This window comes from Apteryx mantelli, chromosome 3 (genome assembly GCF_036417845.1).
Source record: "Apteryx mantelli isolate bAptMan1 chromosome 3, bAptMan1.hap1, whole genome shotgun sequence".
Lineage (NCBI taxonomy): Eukaryota > Metazoa > Chordata > Aves > Apterygiformes > Apterygidae > Apteryx > Apteryx mantelli.
The window spans coordinates 116,194,819-116,220,166 of record NC_089980.1 but is presented as its reverse complement, the minus strand read 5'-3'; the positions used below and the strand labels follow the sequence as shown (position 1 = coordinate 116,220,166).

The 25,348-nt window shown below is 37.9% G+C and overlaps 1 protein-coding gene across 10 annotated transcripts in view; it reads left to right on the top strand.

Annotated features, from left to right (window-relative positions):
• ARHGEF10 (Rho guanine nucleotide exchange factor 10) overlaps nucleotides 1-25,348 on the top strand; it is a 120,670-nt gene that overhangs the window by 65,922 nt on the left and 29,400 nt on the right. For all 10 annotated transcript variants that reach the window (XR_010883822.1, XM_067294223.1, XM_067294222.1 and 7 more), the window contains 7 exons: nucleotides 12,091-12,206; nucleotides 13,805-13,932; nucleotides 14,446-14,546; nucleotides 15,822-15,943; nucleotides 19,450-19,536; nucleotides 20,826-21,049; nucleotides 22,236-22,393. Coding sequence is in view for 9 of the 10 variants with exons in the window: in XM_067294223.1 (XP_067150324.1) it covers nucleotides 12,091-12,206; nucleotides 13,805-13,932; nucleotides 14,446-14,546; nucleotides 15,822-15,943; nucleotides 19,450-19,536; nucleotides 20,826-21,049; nucleotides 22,236-22,393 (936 nt within the window). In the remaining variant the exon portion in view is untranslated. The remainder of the gene's footprint in view (nucleotides 1-12,090; nucleotides 12,207-13,804; nucleotides 13,933-14,445; nucleotides 14,547-15,821; nucleotides 15,944-19,449; nucleotides 19,537-20,825; nucleotides 21,050-22,235; nucleotides 22,394-25,348) is intronic.

Here is a 25,348-nt window from a genome sequence, read left to right as displayed (position 1 = left end):
AAAATCATCGTTTTGCATTTTTTACCCAGTTACTAGGTTTTTGTGCCTGAATTCTAAAACAGAAGACATTTGGGGTTGGTTGCCTAGCTTGTTTCTTTTTCTAAAGTGTTGTGTCTTTTGGCTGGAGAAAATGCATGGCAGGATGGAGAAAAAGAATGGAGGAAAATTTTCCTAAAGTGTGTTCAGCTATACTGCTTCTGTTTTTCATGTTATTTTGCCTTATTGCTGTTATTCTGCCCTAGCACCAAAGGTAGAATAGGAATTCTCTTAGTTACGAACATGGAGAAAGCTTGAAGTCTCAGCTGTTTGGCAGAGTCCTTCTAGTTGTAGGGTTCTTAATGCTGTTTTCTAATAGAGTAGAATTGTAACTTCTGTTTATAACCTGCAACTATATTTAAAGTGCAAAATATTTCACATTTTCAGGGTTTTTTTAAATGGCATGTTTATCAGATCTCATTTCACTTAGCAAATCAGGCAAAATTCTGTTTTCTGTATTGGAGTTACTCTTGCTTGAAAGTCTTTGATGTCCCAATCAGAAGGTTGCAGTGGAAATATTTATCTTAACTTTGTGTGCCAAAACCTGAGACTGCAGAAGAAGCCTAATGTGCTAATTTTCTTCTATGGAACCATTTACAGAAAGATACAAGATAAAGGTCTTCCCATATAAATCCACATACTGTTTCAGGTAGGCTATTGCTAATTGTTCTCTCCGTCTCAATCTTTTAAAAAGTGTTAATCCATGTGAAGAAGCATAATCACATTCATAGCGCCAAAGAAGCTGAATTAATATCAGAAGAGAGGCATGAACACCAAGTTGTATGTTCTTGGTTTTGATTTACTTGTGCTGAAAGAATTGTGTTACATAACAGAGTTCAAAAAGACATATCTAAAGAGTGTTTTATGGAGTTACGAATGCATTTGGTTTGTTTTTACGGGAAGATACGAGAAATACTATAATGTTAGGTGAGGTTGTTAAATATAAGAAACAAGATCTATGATTCAAGCCCCAAAGTGAATTCGGCAATAGGATTATGTAATATGGGGACATTCCTATGTAATAAATGGTTGAAAAGCTCAAAAGAAGAGATGCTTTCCTTACTTAGTGTCAATTTGTGAATTGTCTTCTTCCACATGGTTGTATCCCAGTGAATGATATTCATTCAGTAAGAAAGGATGAGAAGTTGATTGAATTTATGGAAAGAGGGTGCTCAGTAAGTTAAATGCTACCTGTATTCTTTTGATAAAAAAGAGAATGGGTCAAAGAGCAGTGAATACAACTTGTTGTTTAGGGCAGTCCTAAAAGTGTCGTTCCAATAAAATATAAAAAATTTGTCGACAGGCAATTTTTTAACTTCTCATCAAAATGTATTATACTCCCCTCAGAAAGAATCAGAACAGTTGACCTGCACTTGCAAATCTCCCTTCTGCAGATAGAAACACTGAAAATATGTCTTTCACTGCTCTTTAAAGGCAGTGAAAATAGGCAAAAGTCAAATATACAGCACAGAATTTCAGTTTCTTAAACCCTTGGCAAATCTTGTTACTAGTGGTAGCATTTTGCTCAAGCTGTTGAAGAACAGTGAACTGTGGATTCTCTGCTGGGATGAACTTCTGTTTGGTGTTGTAGTGGAAGAACCACACAGTGTTTTTTCTGGTTGTCTAGGTAGCTCAAGGATGAAAAGGATGAGCTGTAAAAGTCTTTCACAATGTGTTTATTTAAGAAGACCAAGTTATAGAGACTCTGAAGGAGCAAAGGGAGAGGGCTAAACATTTTTTGATTTCTGGAGGAGAAGCCAAGCGTCTGTCAGTATGTCTTGGCTTACTGCTGCTGATTGTGCTGATCAGGAGTGATAAACACCGTAGGCTATTGCTTAAGCAAAAAATCATTTAGTTTTAACCATATGGCTAAAAATTGAATGAGAAAATGAGCAAGGCCCATCTGCTCTATATATCCTGTAGCTGTGAGTGTAGGAGGTAACAGTAAAGCAAAATAACACTTCAGCATGTTTACGTTTATGGTGGAGGTTTAATGTTATTTTTAATTTCTCGGGTTTACAGTTCATAATAGGGGTCAAACTTTAGCACTGCTAAATTATGACTTGTCTCCTCTCCTGATCAGACTTGCTGGGATAAATTGGTACTCCCTTTCCAGTTTCTTGTGATTTAGATCTCCGTGGTTTTTGTTTGTTGTCAAATGTCATAGTAACACCATGTTGAAATGCCGACGTGATTCTTCTCCTCTGAGTTTTCTTCTGTTTTATGCAGTTCAGCTCATGTAGGTCTCTGAGTGTTGTCAGGGAAACAGGTAGGGCGCTTCATAGGCTAGCGTATGCTTGTATTTCTGGCAGTGTTTTGCTCGAGATTATCAAGTCCTTTTCAAAGACAGAAATAACACTGCTCTGATAGCCGTTGCTGTTGAAGCTTTTTTCTGCTGGTTTGTCCCATGAGAAATACAGAATTGAAAATAATACTGTGTACTAAAGGAGATGGAACATGTTCATAAATGTGAACTGTCATTGATGTATGTCAACCAAAGACCAGAGATTTTAAATAAATCTAATTCCAGATGCAGCCTGTTTGGCTGAGCAAACCAGGTGCCATTAAATAGTTCACTTTCTTGAACAGATATATGTAACCAACTGGTGAATTAGGCATAGATTAAATTAGGTGTTACATGTCTGTCTCACCCACTTAGGATGGATTCTTCTCTTTTCCTGTCATATTATTTTTAGTGGTTATAGGGCTGGACACGCAGCTGTCATCAACCTTCTTCTGAATTGCTAGGGGTCTGTTTCATGTCATGACACTAACTAGTAAAATGAGTAGAAACCTAGGTATAACCAAACAAGCAAGAATGAAGGAGGAAGTTAAGCTCCTTGCAGTACAGTTTCCGCATGAGTTGTAGATAATCTAGTGTGGCTGAGCCCTCTAAACTCCCGTGAAAACTTCTGCCAGCTCAGCCAGTCTGTGATCATCGGCAAGCCTATCCTCAAGAACCCAGCTGTACTTTCATTGTTTAAATGTATTCACACGTGCACTTTCACTGCTTTTTTATGCTGTTTTTTGTCTTCTCACATCCAGTTCCTCTCTCACCCTTTACATCCTTATGGTTACACCCTCCACCGAGGCACCATACCAGCTCTTTCCTCTTAAGAGGGCAGAGGCTTCCCGGTCTGTGCTGCCTTCACCTGACCTGTGGGATGCTGCAGGATATGTTGAAAGGGCTGTGGCAAGTATTTTCTTTCGTTCTGTAGCCTCTTTTCTTCTAGGTTTGTCCTTCCTCATGGGAATAGAGCCAGGGACTGAAGTTGCTCTGATCTGTAACTGCAAACAGTATGTAGTTCAGGAAAACACCTTGTAGTTACCACTGTTGGTGTGCGGCTGGGAAACTGGATTGCAGGTTCCAGAATTGTCAGTATAGTGGGACTCCAGCTCCTTCCTTCATGTTCCCTGCTACTTTCATTTCCTCCTTCTCCTTTGGCACAGCACAGCTGTTTCTGTCATCAGAAAAAATATCTATGGCATTATATCTCTAAAATTCCCTGACTTGTCAGGATTAGCTGGAGTTCTGTATAATTCTTAAGCCACACTCATAATGTAGGAGCTACTTCTCACCCTCTTAAAAGGCTTTGCTTTTCCTTGGCGTTCTTGCATAATTTTACTCACTGATGGTATAGCACTCTGAAGTGTTTGCATTTAATACTTTGCACAGTATTTGCAGTTGCAAGCTGTTGATTTTATCTTCCTGTTACTCAAGCTGTATGAATCAGCAGTTTTGTGGTTGAACTGTATCTTTTTGTGCAGCCTGTTTGTCTTTGGTGTTCAGATCAGATATAATGAGACATATACTGAGACAGGTGTCAGTGTTCATGTAATTACCACTTGAGAACAAGGTATTAGCAGCTGACAGGAATGCAAAGTTAAAAATACTTGTCAGAGTTAAGACCTGGGAGGTTTGTTTCCCGGCTCTGCTATATATGTACTGAATTACCTTTGGGACTTGGTTCTTTATCTGTGATTAGGGCTCATAGAGCTCCCCTGCTTTGTGTGACAGTTGGAATAAATACATTAAAGAGTTTTAGAAGCTCAGTTTTGGTCATTAAGCTCATAGAAATTACTTCTAGATGCTTACATGGTTAAAGTATGATTAGAATTTATTTGCTTGGAGGGTTAGGCTGGATAATGTCATCTGATTTTTATGATAAGGCTCTTCACATTGAATGATGATGATGTTACGTCCTGACTGTATTGATAATTAGATTTGCTTGCTCTATGTCTGAATTAAATAATTTGTATTCTAACAATCTCAAGGTTTGATTGCTTATCACCTAATACTCTGTGTGTGTTTGTGCTTTTTCTTTCTGTATTAGGTTAGATTATGTTAAAAAATCTAATTTGGAGTTACGCTCTAGTAAGACTGCTCACCATTTTATTGATGCTAGCCAACAAAGCTCTTGTTTTCTGAGATCGTGATGGATTTCCCATTTGCTTTAGATTCAGAACCTAGAGATTGATATCACTCTATAAGTATTTATGTAGTTTGGACCTGTGAGTATCATATGATCTAAGGTGAGCTACATTTGAACTACAATGGCTCAGATTTTTCAGGAGCATTTAACTATTGAGATCATGAGTTTGATTTGGCATAGAAGAACAAATGGGGTTAAAGCAGAAAGTCTGTTTTTCTTGTATAAACTTTAAATTGATATACGGTCGTCTTTGCTTCCAATCGTATTTCTTAAACCAGGATTTTAGATTCACAGGGCAATGTTTTTGGTATTGCACTGAAATTTCAATTGGCTATATAAGTGCTGTTGTAAAAAGACAAAAAGAAAACAACTACCCACATGCTTTTCTTAGGTGCCTGTGGAAACAGGAACAGTGTGTGTAACCAGGTTGAAAGAGCCAAATAGAGTGAGTGTTGTGATGGTGAGCTGTGAAGTGCTTTGCTTACATGAGAGAATGTGCAGGAAGTTTGTAGTTCAGCCTCTAAAAATAAAATCTCATCTGCTTTATCACTGGCTATAACACTGATAAAGAATTTTCAGAAACAAGGAATTAGAGGTAAGGGGAAGCTTCCCTCACATCTGGCTGGTGGGGTGATTTGTCAAATTTTGTGCAAGAGAAAGTTTAAGAACAGTAAGAAATTTTCATCACTGGCCGCCTAAGTGAAAGCTAGGTATTTTGTTTCAAAGGTTTTTGTAAGTGAAAAGTGTTCAGTACTTTACAGTGGGCATTAGTATCAATTGCTGAATGAAAGAAAATTTTCTCAGAGGTTCTTTTCATAATCTTTTCCCCAAGTCTGCTTAGCAATTGCTGAAATAAATGGCTTATATATGAAAATGTCATATAAGGGTATTCTTTTCTCCTTGCTTTGAGAAAATTAGTTTCACTAGACTTTTTGGGGAAGGATGTTCTTCCCCTGTTATACACGATCTGTTAAACTCTTTACAGCTGCTGTGGTATCCTATGTATTTTGCATTCGAGTATATCTGTAGAAGCAGGATCCAGTATCCAGGTATTGGGCAAGAATTCCTGAGCTGCCATAATGGAATCTCGGGCCTTATTAATGGTTTCTGGGTTCCTCCTTTAAATTCATGCTCAAGATATTCAGAGAAAAGGAAATTGTTTTACTTCAGGTATAACACTGTCTCTCGAACAGGCTCCATTCTTGTCCTTCTCAAAGGTGGGCATATTAAACTGAGCAGTGAGACACTCTGTCAGCCTACTGTTCTGTTATGTAAAATCAGTGAAAAATTCCCAGGATAACCAAAAAGTCATATTTAAAACAAACAAACAAAAAACCCAGTTCTGATGCAGTTAAATTTTTTTAAATATATTATTTCTACATTATTTTTAAAGATATTTAGGTTAAACTGTCTCATGAAATCTGTCCAGTTTATTATGAACTGATCAAGAATTCATCTGATATCATGAATGGATCCACTTTCCCGAACACTGTACAAATTTCTCAGGTTTGAATGCAGACTTAAATGTTGTGGAAGGGGCCTATCTTTTTATTATTTTGTCAGAGTGCGTGATATTATACAAGTTCCAGTTTGTTTTGCCTTTCTCAGACATAGCAACTTTTAAAGTTATCTTCCACATATATAACTTCTCCCCAGATCCCAGATGATTTTTATGCTCAAAATGAGGTTTGAATCTTTCCCGGATTTCTTCCCTTCATTATGCTTGAATCTTTAAAGTTTCAGTATGCTGCCTGGGTACGCACAGATGGTTCAGTGGGAGGAAGCAATGTAAGTACACTCAGCCTCAAAGACCAAATCACTACTGGCAAATCAAATTTGGGATCTGTCAGCCTTCAGCGGTCTTTAAATCTGGCATCTTTTCAAGCATGCCTTTAACTTTTTGTTCCCCTCAGTAATGCTGGAACTGTACTCAGGAAAATAGCCTTTCTCAGTTTTGGTTGTGGTTTTCACATGTCAGTGTTCACTATCAAATTTCATTTCATATAATATGTAGTCTGTCTTCAGAGCTCTGTATGTCTCAGAATCAATCAGTGTAATCCTTATAATAAACTTGAATTTCTATAAAGCATCAATTTTAACTTCATGTCAGTATGTTTGTTTCAAAGCAATTTATATTGAAGCATTATGTTTTTGAACTGCAGGGGGAAAAAAGTCATTAATATGATCATACTCAAGGCAGATCTTGTCAAGATAAGTTATTTTGCAGTAAAACATACCCATTACTGTTTTTGCTTTTAATATGATACGATATGATATATGATACAGAAATATATGAATGGGTATACTGAATGAGGCTTTTATTTCATTTGCATGTTACTTGGATTTATGTGATATTACTACTTGAAAAAAATCCTTCTAATTTTGGGATAAATGGGACAACCTGAGTCATTATGTCTGCCTCCTCAGTAATAGATGTTTAGTTTATAGGGATCTGAATCTACTGCTGGCATTGTAACACTTTTTTTTGTCTTTAGTAGCATAAATCTGTCATAAATTAGTAATTCACAAGTGAGAATCAGAGCACACAGCAAAAGCTAGTAGAAAATGTGTTCAAGTAATATCACCACTGTTAATAAGTCTCTCCCGTAGTAATTCATTGAGAGCAAGAACTGGGGCGTGATCAGCTCAGGATTACAACGTCCAGTATGCTTGCAGTGCCCAGGAGAAGTTAAAATTTAGAGGAGCCAGACAGCTAGTGGTGCCAGGGGAGTGGTTGCTTTGTGGATACCCACAAAAGCAGCTGCCTCTGTGCTGGTCAGCAGGGCGAGAGCTGCGGGGCTGGCTGCGGGGAGCTGCCGCGAGCAGCGCGGGAAGAGCGGCGCACTGTGGGAGTCAGCTCGGCTGCATGAAAAGGGATCACTCCGAGGCAGCGCGAGTCTTGAATTCAGGTCTGGTTTCTCGTTGATCCGAGAGTGTGCCAAAGCAATGCTCTGAGTAAGACAACTCTGCCCACGCACAAGAGCGATCACGCAGACACTTCTCCTACATGCATATGCATGCACAGCTTCTACCTCCTAGTTTTGCCTTAGCCAAGTCAAGCAGACTTTAACCACACCCAGGGAGTTTCCTACATGTTTCTTTTTAAGTAGCTTGATGTAAATGAGCTAAAGATTACTTCTGTTTGAGTTAATAGGAGTTACTTCAAGCCAAGCAGTAGTGGTGAGTTTAAAGCTGTGATGCTGAGAATAGTACTGAAAAATAAGCAGGCAAAATAGGTGTTTAGTGTTATACTCAAAAATGTCTCAACTAAGGAGTAATTGCTTTTAAAAGCAGAATCTTCCCACCCCAGGTTCACTTAGCAGCAAAAATCAATTTAAACTTTAACCTTTTTTCTTCCTTCTAAAGTAAGTGTGTTGTTGTTAGTAGATCTATCTTGAATAGATTTCATAATAAGACTGAGCAAGAAACTATGTATTTTGCATGAATTCCTGGGTTTTGGCACTAAACTTGCCTGTTGCAGGGCAACAGGCCTTGAATTCCTCTGGTAAGATCTTAGCAACAAAGGAGTTGCTGAAAAAATTCCTGCTAACTTATGTGTGGCCAAGATTTCACCCTTCATCTGTAGGTGGAATGCAAAGAACTTTGCCTCCTGAGTCCTATATGTGATTATTGGTTATAGCACACTGCATCTTTTTTGCCCAGACACATCATTCTCTATAACGCTCAGGATGTTTACAGCTGGGAAGAACCTTCTCTACTTGGGGTTTTTCACACTGGAAAATAAGTTGTTTTGAAGCTTGATAATTAGCAAGAGTGGCTTAGAAATGGGAAGGAAATGGCTTTATCATTTGTAAAACTTTTCAAAGTAAAAAAAAGATCAGTCTGTACTGGGATGAAGCCAAGAGTTTTTTCAGTGCTTTCCGTGGAAAAAAAAGAAAGAGTGAACACCCACCCCAAAATAGCCAGCAATGTAACGGTCAGGAAACGTGTAGGCTGAAGCAGGCAATTGTTTAGTAGATTCTTGCTCCCTCTGTCTCTGAACCGAGAAACACGTCTGATAAACCTCTTATGACAACTGACACATTTCTAGACTAGAGTGCACCCCACCTCCTTCACCTTGGAAAAAGCCCTCCATCAATAATTCCCAAATAAATCAACTATTAATTAACATATTGTTAACCACCAAGGAGCTAAACAAGCTAATCCCATTTTAAAAGATGTTAAGATTAACCCTTACAGGACCAAATTCAGAGATGAAGTTGCTGTAACTTGTAACTCGCTATCCAGAGATAAATCAAAGGGTAAATTCTGACAGAATTCTCTTCTGATTAATATAACATTCTTGATCTCTTAAGCCCATTTACTTTTCTATATTTCAGTCTGTGCTCACTAAGGACCTCTGTGAAAGAATGATGATAACCATGACTATTCACCTGGCCTTGACTGACTAATTAAGTTTCTTCTTAGTTTGGCCACTTCCTTTAGAATATCAGAGGATGGAAGCAAATTCTCTTTAATTATTTTTTCATTTGCTCTTTGTTTTTCTGTGCTAAAACCTTGTTCTTTAATGATTGAGCTTAAAATGACTTCAGTTCAGTTTTTCCGTGTGACAGAATTTCTTGTATAGGTTAGTTTATTTGTTTTGACGCTCTTATTGCACTCTTTTTATCTTGATTTATTAAAAGCTTGTGAAATATGCATGATGCAGACAAAATAGACTCAGGTGACAGTTACTGAATCAAATTCAAGATTCATAACTTATTCTCAAGGCTAGAAATAGGATATTTATAAGAGCATTAGAAGCTGCAGACAGAGGATTGTGGAGGACAGCTGTTGGAGGTGCAACAGAGGTATGTGCTGCACGAGGAAAGCCCGTCTGTGTAAGCAGATAAAGCTTTCTTTAAGGCCACAGTTGAGGGCTATGGCACAGGATCTAAGAGTTGCCTGAACCTTTGCTATTATAGTTTGCCGGTAAGTGTCAGTTCTCTGACCTGCTTTCAATAATGAAATGAAATCTCAGATAACTCTGTCTTTATGAAGCTGCAAAAAAATGTTACTGCCCTTTAAACTTTACAAATAGGTAGCTAAAATTCACTTGAGTGAAAGTAGCCATACTGGGCAGGGGAATCCTTGCATACTTTCAGCTTTTCACAGCATGGTGGTTCTAAATTTTCACTTGGTTCAGACCCACAAGTATAAATTTCTGAAATAGTCATAGTACTTTTTTCAGTATTGCAGTTGGGATTGTTTAATAGTGGAATTTATAAACAACAGGTAAGTAAATGGACTCCTGCCAAAAACTAGACTAAGCTGCCAGTTACTTACAATCAGGTTAAACTTTGTTTTGCACAAGTTCTCTTTTTGTTACAGAAATTTGGGACAATAATGGTTTCATTCTGTCTCCTTTACAATGCTGAACACATTGTCATGGCTTTCAGCTAGATTTTGCCAGACTCCTATTAACACTGAATGGTAATTTTCTTTGCAAGTAGACCCTTTGAAATCAACAATTTGGTGCATCTAGGAACTACCAATTCTGGCACTTAATAAATTATAGTTATTGTAGACATTAGTTAGAAGATAGATGTTAGCTAACAGAAGAAGAGGGATACAGGGAGACAACTGTTTAGAATTTTCAGACATTGATTTTTCTAGTATTTGGACTGGGGAAAGTCAAAATGGAGCTTAATGAAAGCATGCAGTCTACAGTTACTGAAAAATATTTACTTGTTTTTAAACAAATCTAAAAACATAATGTAAAACAGAACATAATGTAAAAACTCTTCCTCTTAGGTCTGCTTTGGAATTACTTCTTTTCATTGTATACAATAAATTGAATAATCTTTTCTTAAAGACTGATTTGATTGTGAGGATAAGAAAGGCTACATTGTACTCTTAATTAACATGCAGAACAGGCAAAGAACAGTGGATGGAAGTTGCATCTGTTCTCTGGCTGGGAAAACAGTAGTAAGTGCAGTCGTTCCCTGTTTAGTGCTCAAGGGCAATACGCAGAAATCTTTTTCTTTTTTACATTGGTCACAGGAGCAGCTTTATGAAATAGATGTGCTACCTGTGTCTAAACTGGAAAATATGATGTGTCCAGGATGGGCAGCAAGACTTCTTGGCACAGTTTGTTTTCCTGCCGCTGAACTGTCTTATCCTGCAGGGCAGGTGGCTGCGTGCGACAGCCTCTTGCTTGTGACAGGCCCGTGGCCCGCGCTTGCTCCCGCAGCGCACGGAGGAGTTACCCGGCTCAGGCTGGAAGCGTGCCTTTCTTTCGCACTTCAGGGGCTGCTCAGTACGTTTCTGGTACTCGGTTATCTAGTCGTGTCGGCTGTCTGGCATTGCCTTTAGGCGGAGTGCTCTGTCTGTCTGTAGGCTGGGAGTGCATAGCCAGCACTATATTTCGATTGTATCTTGCCATCACTGCCTTGAAATTATTCTGCCGAGGGGAGTTTTCTGCCTACCAACCAGCTTCCAAAACTGCGGCTAGGTAAGGGTAAAGGATCTATCGTTCAGATACTGAACTGGGTGAACTGAACAACCTGTAGAGGTGTCCTGGGGAAGTAATGCAGTGCAGCTCCTGTCATTCAGCCGAAGGGGACCATGCCGAGCCTGTACGCGCCAGGGTGGGGGGTTGGGGGAGAGCATCATTCCCACGAGAGCTGTGTGGCCATGCTGCTCCTCGCATCGCGCTGTGAGTCAAAGTATAGCAGGACTTTGCAAGCTTTGTGCTTTTGCATAGGCAGGTTATCCTACCAATCAGAATATTTTTCTGAGTTACAGTGCTATTTTATGAACGTAAGTGTACTTACTGATGGTCAGGGCAAAATGTTTCTGCTGCTGCTAAGATTTGGTGCTGATCTCAGTGCAGGTCCCTTTTACACTTAATTAGGATTGTAATACAGTTTCAAGTGGTTCAGTGAGATTGCTGGTTTATCTCAGAGTTAGGGTGGATGTATGATCCAGAGGTGTCTTGTTATCAAGGTTTAACTAATTGTGGGTTTTAAACCACCGTGGTGAAGGCTGCAAATAACTTTTTTGGACTAGTCACCTGATCAAAAGCAATATTCATGAATGACACTTAAACTAATGTGTTACAGAAAATCTGCTGATTGGTGCTAATGAAAAATTCCACATCATTTAGAGATTTTAGGGAATTAGCCCTTGCTGAAGCCAGTGAAGCTTTGATGTTTGGCACAGTTATAGTGCATGCTTATTAAAATTACAGACAGCATTCTCCTTCCTACTAGATGAACAATCTCTAGTCTTAATTGTAACTGTAAAAGGCAATGATAAGGTGAGCAGAAAGGAAATTCCTGTGGTAACACCAGGATATGCACAGGTAAAATAAAGTATAATACTGCTACCTGTAATTTCCTGTGACGCATTTGCCAATTATTTAGCTGTAGGGACATTGAAACCATATGGAGCAGCAAAGTAAAAGGGTCATGATATACATATATAAATAAAATGTTCTGATTTTCAGAAATAGTGAAGACCTAGCTGCATATCAGTGTATTAGTTGTTTTTACAATACAGAAGGATCAAAGCCTATTCTCATATGCTCAATTTTCACACAGTGTGGAGAAGTAGTGACTTATGTTAATATTATTTATCTTTTTTATTATATATAATCTAATGTTTTTATTCATTGCAGACAAGCTGTATATGGGACCAGGGCAACTGTACCATGATCTGCAGAACCTCTTACATGATTTGAATGTAGTTGGTCAAATTAGTCAATTAATAGGTGGCCTTAAAGGAAACTATCAGGTAATAAACAAAGCTGGATTTATTTTCAAATATGCTCCTGTTGTAAAGTAGTATAGTTATCTCTCCCTAGGATCTCTCTGTAGAGAGTAAAATAATTTTTAACTCCAGTAATTCATTTACTGTTAAATGTTTAGAGTTATAAGTAGATTACAGCTGTCTTTCTAATCTTGTTTTTCTCAGTTGTTTTTATGTGTAGGTGGATACTACAAGTGTCTGCATTTGCTCAATAGCTGATAAGCTTATACAGAAACAATTACATTTTAGTCTTGAGAAATTGCTTTCTTATAATCAGACAATATAGTAGAAGGAAGGTTGATTTTTTTTGCTTTAGTATTTCTGGAGAAAGCACTTGATGCCCATCCAACCACATAATCCTGGCTTTCAGGGAGAAGCCGTACTTAAGACTGAGTGCAAATCATAAAAACATTAATGGATTTTCAATGGAATTTTGAAAGTAATTTGCTTCAGCTTTGTTCACATCCCTTTTCAGCATGTATTCTGGCAAATAGATATAGTAAGTTAACACTGAATTTCAAAATGAGTTCTCCACGATCATAGGACTTTACAGATTTGTTTTCTTTTTTGTCTTTTGGTTTGTGTGTGCTTGGGCACATTTTTAAACTTCTGCCTGCAACTGTAGGACTATAAATGTGTGCGTGTGTGTGCATGTGTGAATATGTATATGGAAGCTGAGTTTCTGTTGTGATATCTTGCCCTCAGAGTCAAGGGCATTAAATAGAAAATCAAACTTGGTGAAAACACGCACTGTGAAGGAAGTTTATGGAAACAGTAATTTTAGACAAAATTTTGCAAGTATTTGAAGATGAATTTCAGCTGAATTATTGGGCATATACATACCACAGATCAGACATAAGACGTTCACCCATTGAAATATACAATTGCATTTTGCAATTGTAAAATTTAAGCAATGCTTCAGGTAGAGATGCATAAATTAATTTAAACAATTTAATTGAGGAATGAGGTCAGCTTCTTCTTTTGGAAAAAAAAGCTTCAATTTTCATAAAATTCTGACTGTTTGAAATTAATGTACTTTTGTGTAGCAGTAGCTCACTACTGTCACTCAAATATACTTACCCATGTGACTGCTTACTAGGCTTGCAGAGAGGTTATTGTTTCAGCATCCTACTGGAACACATTCCAGTCACACAAAGACCTTTCATGATTGCCACATAAATATTTTGACTCAGTATTTGAGCAAAAACATATTGGAAGTATGATTTATAGGCTTTTTCCATGAGATTTTTTAGAAACAAAATTTAGGGTGGCTTTATAACTGTTCATTTGAAATGAAGAAAAAGTCGTGCACGCACTTGAAGCAAATTCACGTTTGTTAATCAGACAAATGTTTGGTAATATAATTTGTGTATCGTCAAGCTCTGAACAATGTGAGAGTAAATCATGGTACATGGTAAAATGTATTATCAGATCTTTACAGATATTTTTGAAATGCATTTACAAATCTGGCTAAATTATTCATGATTAAAATGTCAATTTCAGCTTTATGCAAAGATCACCTTAGCATGCTGGAAAAAGGCCAGTAGGTTGGCATTGAATCTAAACTTCTTTTAATTTTTCAGAACTTAAACCAATCAGTAGCCCATGACTGGACATCAGGCTTACAAAAACTGATCTTGAAAAAAGAAGATGAAATCAGAGCTGCAGATCGCTGTAGAATCCAGCTACAACTTCCAGGAAAGCAGGACAAGTCAGTAGTAACCTTGATTCTGAAGCTTTCTAAATGCACTTATGTCTTAGGCATAGACGTATCAGGGAGGATTTGGGAATCTTTAGTTCTTTCTCCTCTTCTGTCTCTACAGTTAGCCTCTGACTACTGTTCCCATGTCATTACAATGCCAATTTTCACTCATTCCAAAACACTGTAGGATTTTCTGGCATTATAGGTTTTCTCCTGTTCCTCAGTGTGATTTTCTAGATGCAAAAGTAGCTGTGGCAATGACACCTTATAAGGAGTAGCTGCTGTTGTTGTACTGATTTACCAAAGGGTGATCTCTTTCATATGATTTCATGCAAAAAGTGTCAGAAGAAGGGCATATGGCATATTGCATCACAGCCTGCATATTTGTATCAGAGCTGTCTCTTTTTTGAAATATAAGAAAATAATGAAATTTCATCATCTGGCTCAGCATTTTTAGCCTTGACTGTATCTCATACTCATACTTTATTCAAGAATGACTTTTTTTTTTTTTCTGTCTTGCAGGTCTGGGCGGCCTACTTTCTTTACAGCTGTATTCAATACATTTACCCCTGCAATCAAACAGTCTTGGATCAACAATTTACAAATGGCTAAGCTGGCCCTTGGTAATTCTTAGTTACTTAAACTAACTGTCAAGATAGTTCTCAATGTACAGTATATTACAGAAAATGAAATCGTTTTGTGAAAGTCTGTCTGAAGATGTTAAAATTGCAATACTGTAGATGGTAGTGATTGTATATCATTGCAAGGTAATGATGTTCCAGAAAGGATGAAGGATTCATTATGAAGGAATATAATTTCCACAATATTTTAATGAGGTCTGCTATGATCATTATTAACTGATACATCTATATCAGAATTAGTGAAATGCAGTAGAGGACAGAGAGATGGGAAGTTACTCCGTTATAAACTTATATCTGCAGATCTTATAAACTTTTCAAACATGTGCCTTTCAGGATCAAATTTCTCAGTTTTGGCTCAGGAATGATTTTAGCTAGAAGATGGCAGTAAAGCTGTTGGGTTCATTTGTTTAACTTTCTGAGCATAAAGTAAACTTACTTTCATCATTTTAAAATAATGGGATATTTCTATAGGCGAATACCTGAAACACAAGTTTGGGTCAGGGGGGAGGTATTTATTTTTTTTAACATAACCCTGTCTTCTTCACTGGAGAGATCATCAGTAACAATCCTGATCTCAGTGGGAGCAATAAGGAATGTGCTGTACTGCTATGTTATTAGACTCCGCAGGGGGCCTAATTTCAAAAGTTACCTGGCACTTTGTGTGCCTAAATTGAGATACATTTAGGATATGCAACTGATCAAAAGCAAGTTTTGCAAGCACCTTGTCAAAAGAAGATGCTTTTTGTATCTCACTGAAGGCAGAGAAAGTAAAAACAAAAAGGGGGAGTAGACATCTCATTCATTCCAGGAGGAAGAGCCTTGCAATTACGATAAATAGTAGTTGTTGGTGATGTCACTTACGCTAGGCAGAGAAATGATGGTGTTTGCAGATCATATTTGCTAGTCTAAAATGAGATTTGATAGTGTTTTTAAGCAAATGTGCCTGTTCCTCTTTTAATATCCTACTGACAAGATAGTTAAGAAAGTCTGACAAGACTGCTAAGAAAACACCCTTCACATTTTGCTAGTACTAGGTGTTCTGTTTTGCATTAACAATATGTATGTGGTCTACTATATTGAATTTCTGCTCATACTTTTAAGCCATCATTTGTTCCTTCAAAAGCATAGATGGCATAAGAAGGGCCTGTTCAATACTAACCAATTCCAACAAAGTTCAGTTCTGTTCTGTGGAGAGGTGTAAGCAATTATCCAGTGAAAGTACTGTGGGATATTTATTGTTTGTTCTTGCCATTACAGCGGAGGATAACCTGTTAGGTTGGTTCTGTGTAGAGGAGGATGGGAATCAGATCAAAAAGGAGAAACATCCTCTTCTTGTTAGACACGTGCCAGTGATGATGGCCAAACAACAAGAGTTTAAGGTAAACAGAATTGTTATATGAAATAACAATGGCTAAAAGATACCATACTGTAGATGTGGATACTGTAGATAGTTCTATTAGTTTAAATTCAACCCCGCTCTCTTGAGTTGCTGCTAATATATACCTTGCTGTAAGACCAATAGCAATGGAAACTCCAAGCGGGTCACAGAAGTGCAAAATACCTGCCATCTTTGAGACACTAAGGAATATAGTGTGTACTTTTATATAGTATGATATCCAATTTCAGATGTAAGCTCAGCACTCAATCAAAATAAAACTGCTAAAAATTTTGAATTGATCTTGAGGTTCTCCTGTCTTTGTTTGGAGTGCCAAAGTAAACTGCAATTTAGAATCGGGGTGTAGGAATCTCATCACCCGTAGCTCTCCTGTACCGGTATAACTACACTGACTCCTGCTCAAATTTCAGATTTTCATGAATGCACAAATATCAAATTATTGAAAATAATTCAATTTTATAGGGTCATATATAAAAATGTAGTTCTATTCTGAAAGGTGATATAAAAATTGTCTTAATGCCTCGATTTCTGTGTCTAAAGTCATATCTACCACTGGCTTTAGTGATGAAAATAAATATAGCATGTCAAAGGGAACAGTACTGGATACTCTTTCTTGCTGTGCGTCAACAGGATTTTTTATTGAGTCATCAATCAGTCACTTACGCTTGTGCAAAAACACTGATGGAAATAAAGTTGTATATGTATGGCCAGAATCATAATGTTGACATTATCACATGGGTACCGCTTAAAGCCTGAATAAGTCTGCAGATCATCATTGCTAGGACAGTCTACCCAGGAAGGAAGTTCAGCTGGCATCTTCACTTCAAGAATGTGCATACAGGCCTGGACATTAGGGGAAAAATAATTGCTGGCTGGAAATGCATTTGAAATGTATAAGGGTGTTAAATGGAACCATTCCTATGACACTGTTTTTCAGAGTAGCGCTGCAGTTTACAGCAACCAAAGTCTACTGAAAGTCTCCAGTCTCCCATAAAACCATAGTCATTTGTATCATATTAAACACTCAGCTTTGACTCTACTGAGCACTTTCTAAAGTCACCACTGGCTAAATAACCCAACTAATTTAAAGGAAATTTAAAATACTTTGTTTCTTTAGAGCCAGTGTGTTTGTAAGTCCTATAGGTCCATGCCAGGTGCCATGAAGGCCCAGGTCCAACTCTGGTAATCAAGTTACAACAGGATCTGTTTGTTTTGCAAGGAAATGAAAGCCTGTTGCCCTTACAGTTGTATAATAATCTTTGCTATGGTCACCTCAGCAGAAGACAGTGCATGCCAGTGTTTGGCTGAGCTCCAGGTCAACTTTGCTAGTTTTGCAGCTCTTACAGCTGGGTTTGAGCCTGACTGTCATTCCTCATGCTCCTAAGGCCTACTACTGGACAAAATCATCTAAGTATTACTCTTGTTTTTCTGCTTCATCTGCGGTTTGGCACTAGGACTACAGCTCAGAGGTAGGAAGAGACCTTTTGCTCGATTGACCCAGCTTGTTAGTCCTTAGTATGCTGCTCAGACTGATTGGCAGTACATGGAGCCTGTAATTTCTTCTATCAGAGCACATTTGCACCTGGGGCCATCATTCTGCAAAGAGCTTCTATCAAAGTTGAGAGCTAAGCTACCACTGTTTAAACATGGAAAACATCCTCAGTTCCGACTGTGAGAGAAACTAACATGGAAATGTAACAAGCAGCTCAAGAAACATCCAACATGCGGGCTGCCTTTTCTTTCATTAGTGACGTATTTAGCTGTCACAGCTACTACAAATCACCATTACCAGAATACAGTTTCAGCTTGTGTTAAAGATATGCAAAAATTGGCATGGTGAGCTCTTCTTTTTCTCTTTTTCTTCCTTTTTCTGATCTGTTTACATCTTTCATCCTTATGATGAATTATTTAGTAAACAAATAACCTTGTTTTTGCTATTGCTAATCACTTGGTGATGCCTGCTGACTTCAAGGAGAATTGTGAAATGCTTTGCACTTTAGAAAATGAAATAAATTAAACTGGTAATTTAGCACTCTAACTTATACCTGCTCTTTTTTTTTTTTTAATTATTCACTTTAGTGATAATATATTGCCATGTTTTGTAGAAATGGTTAAGTTAATACTGTCTCTAGAAACACAAGCAATATAATCACAGTATCGTTGTTGTCCGAGACAAGAACATCAGTGTGCATTATAGAGAACTTTGTCTAAAAACGTAATAACATACCTCATCAGGAACTTTTTTGCTCTGCAGAACATCATTCTGTATGCTATTATGAATTGCTTTAATATGTTTTAAGGTGTTTACATAAACTTTAGGGTGTTCTGCCATTGATACTGCAGGGAAAATGGAAATCCATGGCTGCTCATAAAAATGCCTGTGTTCAGAGCCCATAAATTGGTGCTTGCATGCTTCTCCAAGTTGAGACGGACTTAAATTTAGAGGATTTATCTTAAGTCTGATATTAGTTGGAGAATTTTCTTAAATGAGCAGAATGATGAAATCTTGATTGTGCTTATTAATTTACTGACAACACCAGAATGACATGAAGTTGGGAGGGAGTGGGAGTATTGTGGAGGATAGGATTAGTATTCAAAATGAATTAAATACCTGGAAAAATAATCTGGAAAAAAATAGGATGACGTTCACTAGAACAGGCACAAGGTATGCTCGGGAAGAAATAAATAGCTTCAGAAGTACAGATTGCAGAAGCGGTTGAGTAGGAAGTCTGTAAAAGTAATTTTTAGTAGACCAACCAGCTAAGGATTGGTAACAATGTAATATTATTACAAAGAGCAAATAACCAGTGGGATGTACAAACAGGGTTCAGAAGAGTTAATCCTTCATTAGTAGTATTGCTAACATCTCTACTAGAACATTATGTTCAGTTTTGAAAGTGCTGCACTTCCAAATATATGGAGCTGGTGGAGAGATGCCAGTTGGAAAACAGTGCTAATAATCAGGAATTTTAAAATAAGATTTGTTTTTTTAAAAAAATAATAATAATAACAACAATTGAATGAATTAAGTGGTAATTTTTAGCCTAATGAAGAGGAGACTCAGGGAAGGTCATGACATATAGCAGCCTTATTATACGTAAAGGGTCACTGCCGAAGGGAAAAAAAGAATCTGTGCTGGAGACTAAAATGAGCAGTAACAGGCTAGCAGTTACAGCAAGGATGACTTTAGGTTGGGTATTTGGAAGAAATTTATGAAGGTTGTGAAGCATTTGAGCAGAACAGGTAGCAAGTTTGTAGAGTCTTTGGTGTGTCATGTCTTTAAGAGCAGACTCGATAAAGAATCTGTGAGGAATGATATGCGTGCAGGGATGCTGCCTACTGGAGGCTGGATGGACTAGACTGACCTCTTGCCTTTTCTCCCTGTGATTCTGTGATACGCTTAAATGCCGTAATTAATTACAGCCTAAACACGAAGAAATGGACATATCTTTTTAATGTGTTAACTGTTCTCTTTTTCTTTGTTTGCAGATTGAATGTGCTGCCTATAATCCTGAACCTTACCTGTCTGGTGATACAGAGTCAGATTCCTGTTCCATGGAACATGGCTTTCTTTGGGTAAGCTTAGTTTTTAAATGTTAAAAAAGGGGTTTTGTCTCTTATTTCTTGTTATTTTCTGTGACTCTTAGCAACATATGGATCTGAAATGCATGGATTTTTTTGGTTTTTTGTTTGTTTTTATTTTAGATTGACTTCTATAAAGGATAACTAGTAATTTTGTCCATGTTATGTCACTATTTTCTCTATGTGCTTTTTATCTGTGTGTGTGATTTGTGTGGCACAGTATGAATTCCAAAATGCTGAGCACATTTAGAAGCAAGTTATGTGCTAATTGATAATGAAGGCTACTAAAACCTATATGAGATTGCACTGTCCCACCATCTATTTCCATATTTAAAAACATGTTCTAGTCATATGCAGATATTTCAGCAGGCAAAGTGAGATAGCCAATACATTTTGAAACGTCTAATGATTTCAGTAGCTTTTCTTGTTAGTACAATACTGTGATTATAGGGGCTGACATTTTTGAACCCTGCAGAATTAAAAGCAAAAGTTAGGAATAGTTTGTTAGTCATCTTTTTCAAGAAGACTTGTAATTTGTTCTTGTCTGTGCTAATTGTAAACAGTCATCACAAATATATGCCAATAAAATCTTACTGCAGCATCATGTTCTTTCTTCCTCTTTGTCACCCTGTTTTGTTTCATATAAACATAAAAAGTAATTATATAAAAGTGTTTTGTTCTGGTCAGGCAGACATTTTTCATTCTTTCCAGCTCCCTAAAATACACAGATTTGAGGACATACTGATGATATATAGTCTTGGATAAGGGATAAGTTTCCTGTATCAGCAAGTTTGAAAATGGATGATATTAATAATTCCCCTTTCTGTTGGGTTACAGCATTTACTTGTAGACCTGTTACTGTTCAAAGGACAGGCCTCAGCTATATTATTTACTGTAAGAGTATTTGGGATAACTGAAACTGATTATTAAAATAGTATATTACACAGATATTTATTGTAATTGCATTATATTATGTATGCACATATGCATATGACTCAGACTTCAAAAGAGGCCATAATATTCCTCCTTTCAAAAAAAGAAAAACTCAGAACTGTTTGTATGAGTATACAGGGGAGTTCTGTGTTCTTATATAATGTTTTTAAATCTATTATATTCGTGCTGAATTATTTTTGTTTATGTCTTATCTTAACCCGTGTAAGCTCATATTCCTGTGTATAACTTGAGATGTGCTCTTTAACTTTCCAAGAATTCATTCTTGTTAATGCTGATCTTGCTGGGGACAGGTATCAGTCTTTGCCCTTTCTCATCTCTTTCTAATTCAGATTGGCAGTTGTACTAATCAGATGGGCCAGATTGCAATAGTGTCATTTCAAAACTCCAGCCCCAAGGTTATTGAATGCTTCAACGTGGAATCACGGATTCTCTGCATGGTCTACATACCAGAGGAGGAGAAACCAAAACAGCTAAACATGGCTCCTGACTCTGAAAATGTTCTTACAAAAGCTTCTAATGTGCCTACTATTTGCCTCGGCATGGAAGAAGGAAGGTGATTCTCATTTTTAGTGTACTGTAATACTATACTGTGTACTTTTCCTGTGTTATAGTATTGTGTACTATGAATTATTAGCTTTATTACTCTATAGTAAAATTGTGAGACATTTCCTAGAAGATGTTTTCTTTTTTAAATGTATTTATGAATAGCCAGTGACATTAACTTATCCCTTACAACTAAATCAAGAAAAAATGCACTCCACATGATTTAAAAATATACTTTGTAGTACATAAAATGAAAATAACATGCATCTTTGAAAGAAGATTAATCCATCATACATCATGTCTGAAAAATACAAATATTACTTTTGTTATGTTATAATTTTCGGTATTAGAAAGTTTTGAAAATGGCAAAGCATTAAAGGAGGAACGTGTTAACCTTCTACATTGTGATATTGTGCAGGATTTGTCATGTGAATGAATGATATTGCTGTTTACTATTAACATGAATTATTTTGCTCTGTTTGAACTGATGACCTTAATGCATCATCACTTGATTTATATTGAAGAACAGGGCTACATTTTCTAAACTTATGGGTCAGTAAACTAACAAACTGGGATGTGGTTAGTGAGAGCATAAGTATGTGATTTTTGTGGGGGTTTACAGCCAGTATAAATAAAATTAAGGGAAAAAAATTCTCTGTAAGGAAAATGCTGTTTCCAAAAATTCCAAGATCTAATTGTACTGGTTATCTTTGAACATTAAATACAATTAATTCCAGAATTACCTATTTAGTATTCCTGACATACCCACGGTGATAATCTCTAAGAATCATGGAAAGTTTAAGTGTAATTGATGTCTGATGGTGAGCTTTTCTTCTCTTTTCCGTAGTTCTGCAGGAACATTTAATCCATATTTTTTGAAACCAACAGAAAGCCTTAGGTAGATGTTTAATAAGAACATCGGGCAGGACTCTCATTATGTCTCTTGGCTGAAGAAATATTTCTCTAGCCAAGATAATGCAAAGAGTATTGTCATATGTCATAATCAAGTAATGGTAATTGCCTGTATAGACATTTTGGAGGGTCAAGATAGTCCCTTTCATTCTCATCTTCGTATGAGTGGAAGGTGAAAATCTTTTTTCCCAATATTTTTTTCTAAACCTCTTTGATGCATATTCTAATAACAACCAAATAAGACATAACTTTGCAGGCTTATTCTTTCTTGCTTCTTTTTATAGCATATCTATTTACAAAAGTTGCCAAGGCTCAAAGAAAATTCGACTTCAACACTTTTTTGCTCCTGAAAAATCAACTGTTATGAGCTTAACATATATGTCTCAATACTTGTTTGCTGGCTTGGTAAATGGGAACATCGCAGTCTACACAAAAGCAGAAGGTAATGTAGTGATATGATTTGATAACATCCTGAGGAACTCCCCTGTCAGTATATTTTGGCAGCAGTAGATTTCCACTATTATATTTTTCCTCTTCTGCACAACTGCTGACCTAAGGTTACTACAGTTATAGGAAAAAAAAAATACTTCTGAAAAGATATTTCACACTTTTTTTTTTGTCTTTCTGAGGAATAGTAGATTCTTTGCTGTTGTTCCCAATTTATTTGCTTCCATAAAATACATATGAAAACTTGAAACTGTCCTGAAAACTTAAAACCTAAAGTCTTCAGTGTTGTGAAAGTCCAGAGTATATGAGATAACAAATGGTATACTGTATTTTACACAGCACAATGCTAATTCCATTCTACTTCCCTGCTTTTGGGAAAGACAAAAACTCCCTATTAGTAGAAATTCCTGTATATCTCATTTGAAATGGTGACTCAATTTTTACTGTACAGATAGAGAGAAATCTTTTGTATGCGTGCCTCTCATATTTCACAATAAGGTTCCTTTCCCTTTACCACTACAGTCTGTTGTTTTGTATCTAGCTAAATAATTGGCTAAAATAATTTGAGTAAAGGAATGGTCCCTGGTAATACTGAACCAGAACTGCCTTTTTCAGAGCTGATTTGGGTGCTTGTCTATGTAGAACTGCTTGTTCCGGAGGGTGTTATTAATTTTCCTGCCGTACTGCATAAGTGTAGAGCTAGTTTGGTTCAAAAGCAGTGAGGCTTTACTCAAAGTTTGAGACCTGAGTTTGCAAGTCCCTCAAGAAGTGAGATGCTAGCCCAGAGACACCTAACCTGGTTAAATGCAGAGCCAGCAAAGAGCTGGTATACCTTATTAATGTGAGCTGCCTAACTGGTTGTTGTGCTTATGTGATCAGACCGGCTCTATAAGTGGTAGAGCTGCATTTGGGTGGCACTGTTCTTCAACTAGTAAATTCTGCCAGCCTTCCGCTGAAGAGACAACTTCAGTGTCTTGAATCTGTGGAACAAATAATACGTAACACATATTGTCCAATGTTAGATAATATAAAGGCTTAGTTTGGGAAAGGTTTGGGTTATGTTTTTTTTGTTGTTGTTGTTTTCAAGCAACATCCAAAAGAAGTGTTGGGAAAGATTTCCTTTTACCAGTTGCCTTCTCCAGCTCAGTGGGTTTCCTCGTCTCCCTGACTGAGCTGTCTTCTCTGTTCCTAAGCCAAATATTAGAGTTCAGCTCCCTTTAAAAATATTTTCTCACTGAATAGTAAATTAGCCCTTGTTTTGGAGGCACAAGGGTGGCCTTGATCACTGGCTCACAATATCATTTTTGATGCTTCAGGTCCCCTATGTATCTGGGTGGGGTAGAAATATAGACCTGTCATCTCTGATGCTCTCTTCAAAAAGAGGAGTAGCATCCTTAGCAGTATAGGTAAGAAAGGACACATGGGTTGCACATCTACAGAGGAATGGGGCAGAGCTGTTAACCAGAGAGAATTAGATTGCGAGCTGCAGAATATAGCTTTGACCAGCATTGTAGTGTCCTCTGTTCTTCCTTCCTCTGAAGAGACCAGCTTTGTGCAGCTGAATATTCAAAAAGTCTGTCCCTTTCTATTTCAGGATAGCTGAAATTCTGGGATGGGAAATAGGCATTCAGTTTTTTTCTGACTCATCTTGAAGTGCCTTCCCTTAGTTTGACCACATTGTTAATTCAGTTCTCCATGCCTCATAAAAGTGGTGCAAATCAGTTGTTCCATATTAGCATTCATAGCATTCGTTCTGACCCGGATGAAGGGACAGAGCGCACCCTCAGCAAGTTTGCCGATGATACAAAACTGGGAGGAGTGGCTGATACACCAGAGGGCTGTGCTGCCATTCAGAGGGACCCCAACAGACTGGAGAGGTGGGTGGAGAGGAACCTCCTGAAGTTCAACAAAGGCAAGTGCAGGGTCCTGCACCTAGGGAGGAATAACCCCATGCACCAGTACAGTTTGGGGGTTGACCTGCTGGAAAGCAGCTCTGCGGAGAAGGACCTGGGAGTGCTGGTGGACACCAAGTTAAGCATGAGGCAGCAATGTGTCCTTGTGGCCAAGAAGGCCAATGGTATCCTGGGGTGCATCAGGAAGAGTGTTGCCAGCAGGTGGAGGGAGGTGATTCTCCCCCTCTACTCAGCCTTGGGGAGGCCACATCTGGAGTACTGCGTCCAGTTCTGGGCTCCCCAGTGCAAGAGGGATGTGGCACTACTGGAGCAAGTCCAGCGAAGGGCTACAAAGATGATGAGGGGACTGGAGCATCTCTCTTATGAGGAAAGGCTGAGAGAGCTTGGCCTGTTTAGCCTAGAGAAGAGAAGGCTGAGAGGAGACCTTATCAATGTGTACAAGTATCTGAAGGGAGGGTGTCGAGAGGATGGAGCCAGACTCTTTTCAGTGGTGCCGAGCGACAGGACGCGAGGCAACGGGCACAAACTGAAACACAGGCAGTTCCATCTGAACATGAGGAAATACTTCTTCACTGTGAGGGTGACAGAGCACTGGCACAGGTTGCCCAGAGAGGTTGTGGAGTCTCCTTCTCTGGAGATATTCAAAACGCGCCTGGATGCAATCCTGTGCAACGTGCTCTAGGTGACCCTGCTTGAGCAGGGGGGTTGGACTAGATGATCTCCAGAGGTCCCTTCCAACCTCAGCGATTCTGTGATTCTGTGATAGTCCTTATCAGTTGCTGACACGGTCATGTGACGCAATCAGCCCTGAAAGGTGTTTTTATGAGCACTGATCTGTTTTACCAGACAAATGAATCTGAGCGCTGAAATAGGAGGGACGGAGAACGCAGCCTAATAAGAGTGTTGTGCAATTCATAAATGTCGGTTTCTGCTCTATATAGGCATCATTTTCCAACTGCATACCTCTATTTTGTCTTTGGCCTATAAACATAAAAAAGATTAAGGAGGGATTTAAAAGTGAAAGTGAAATACAGTCA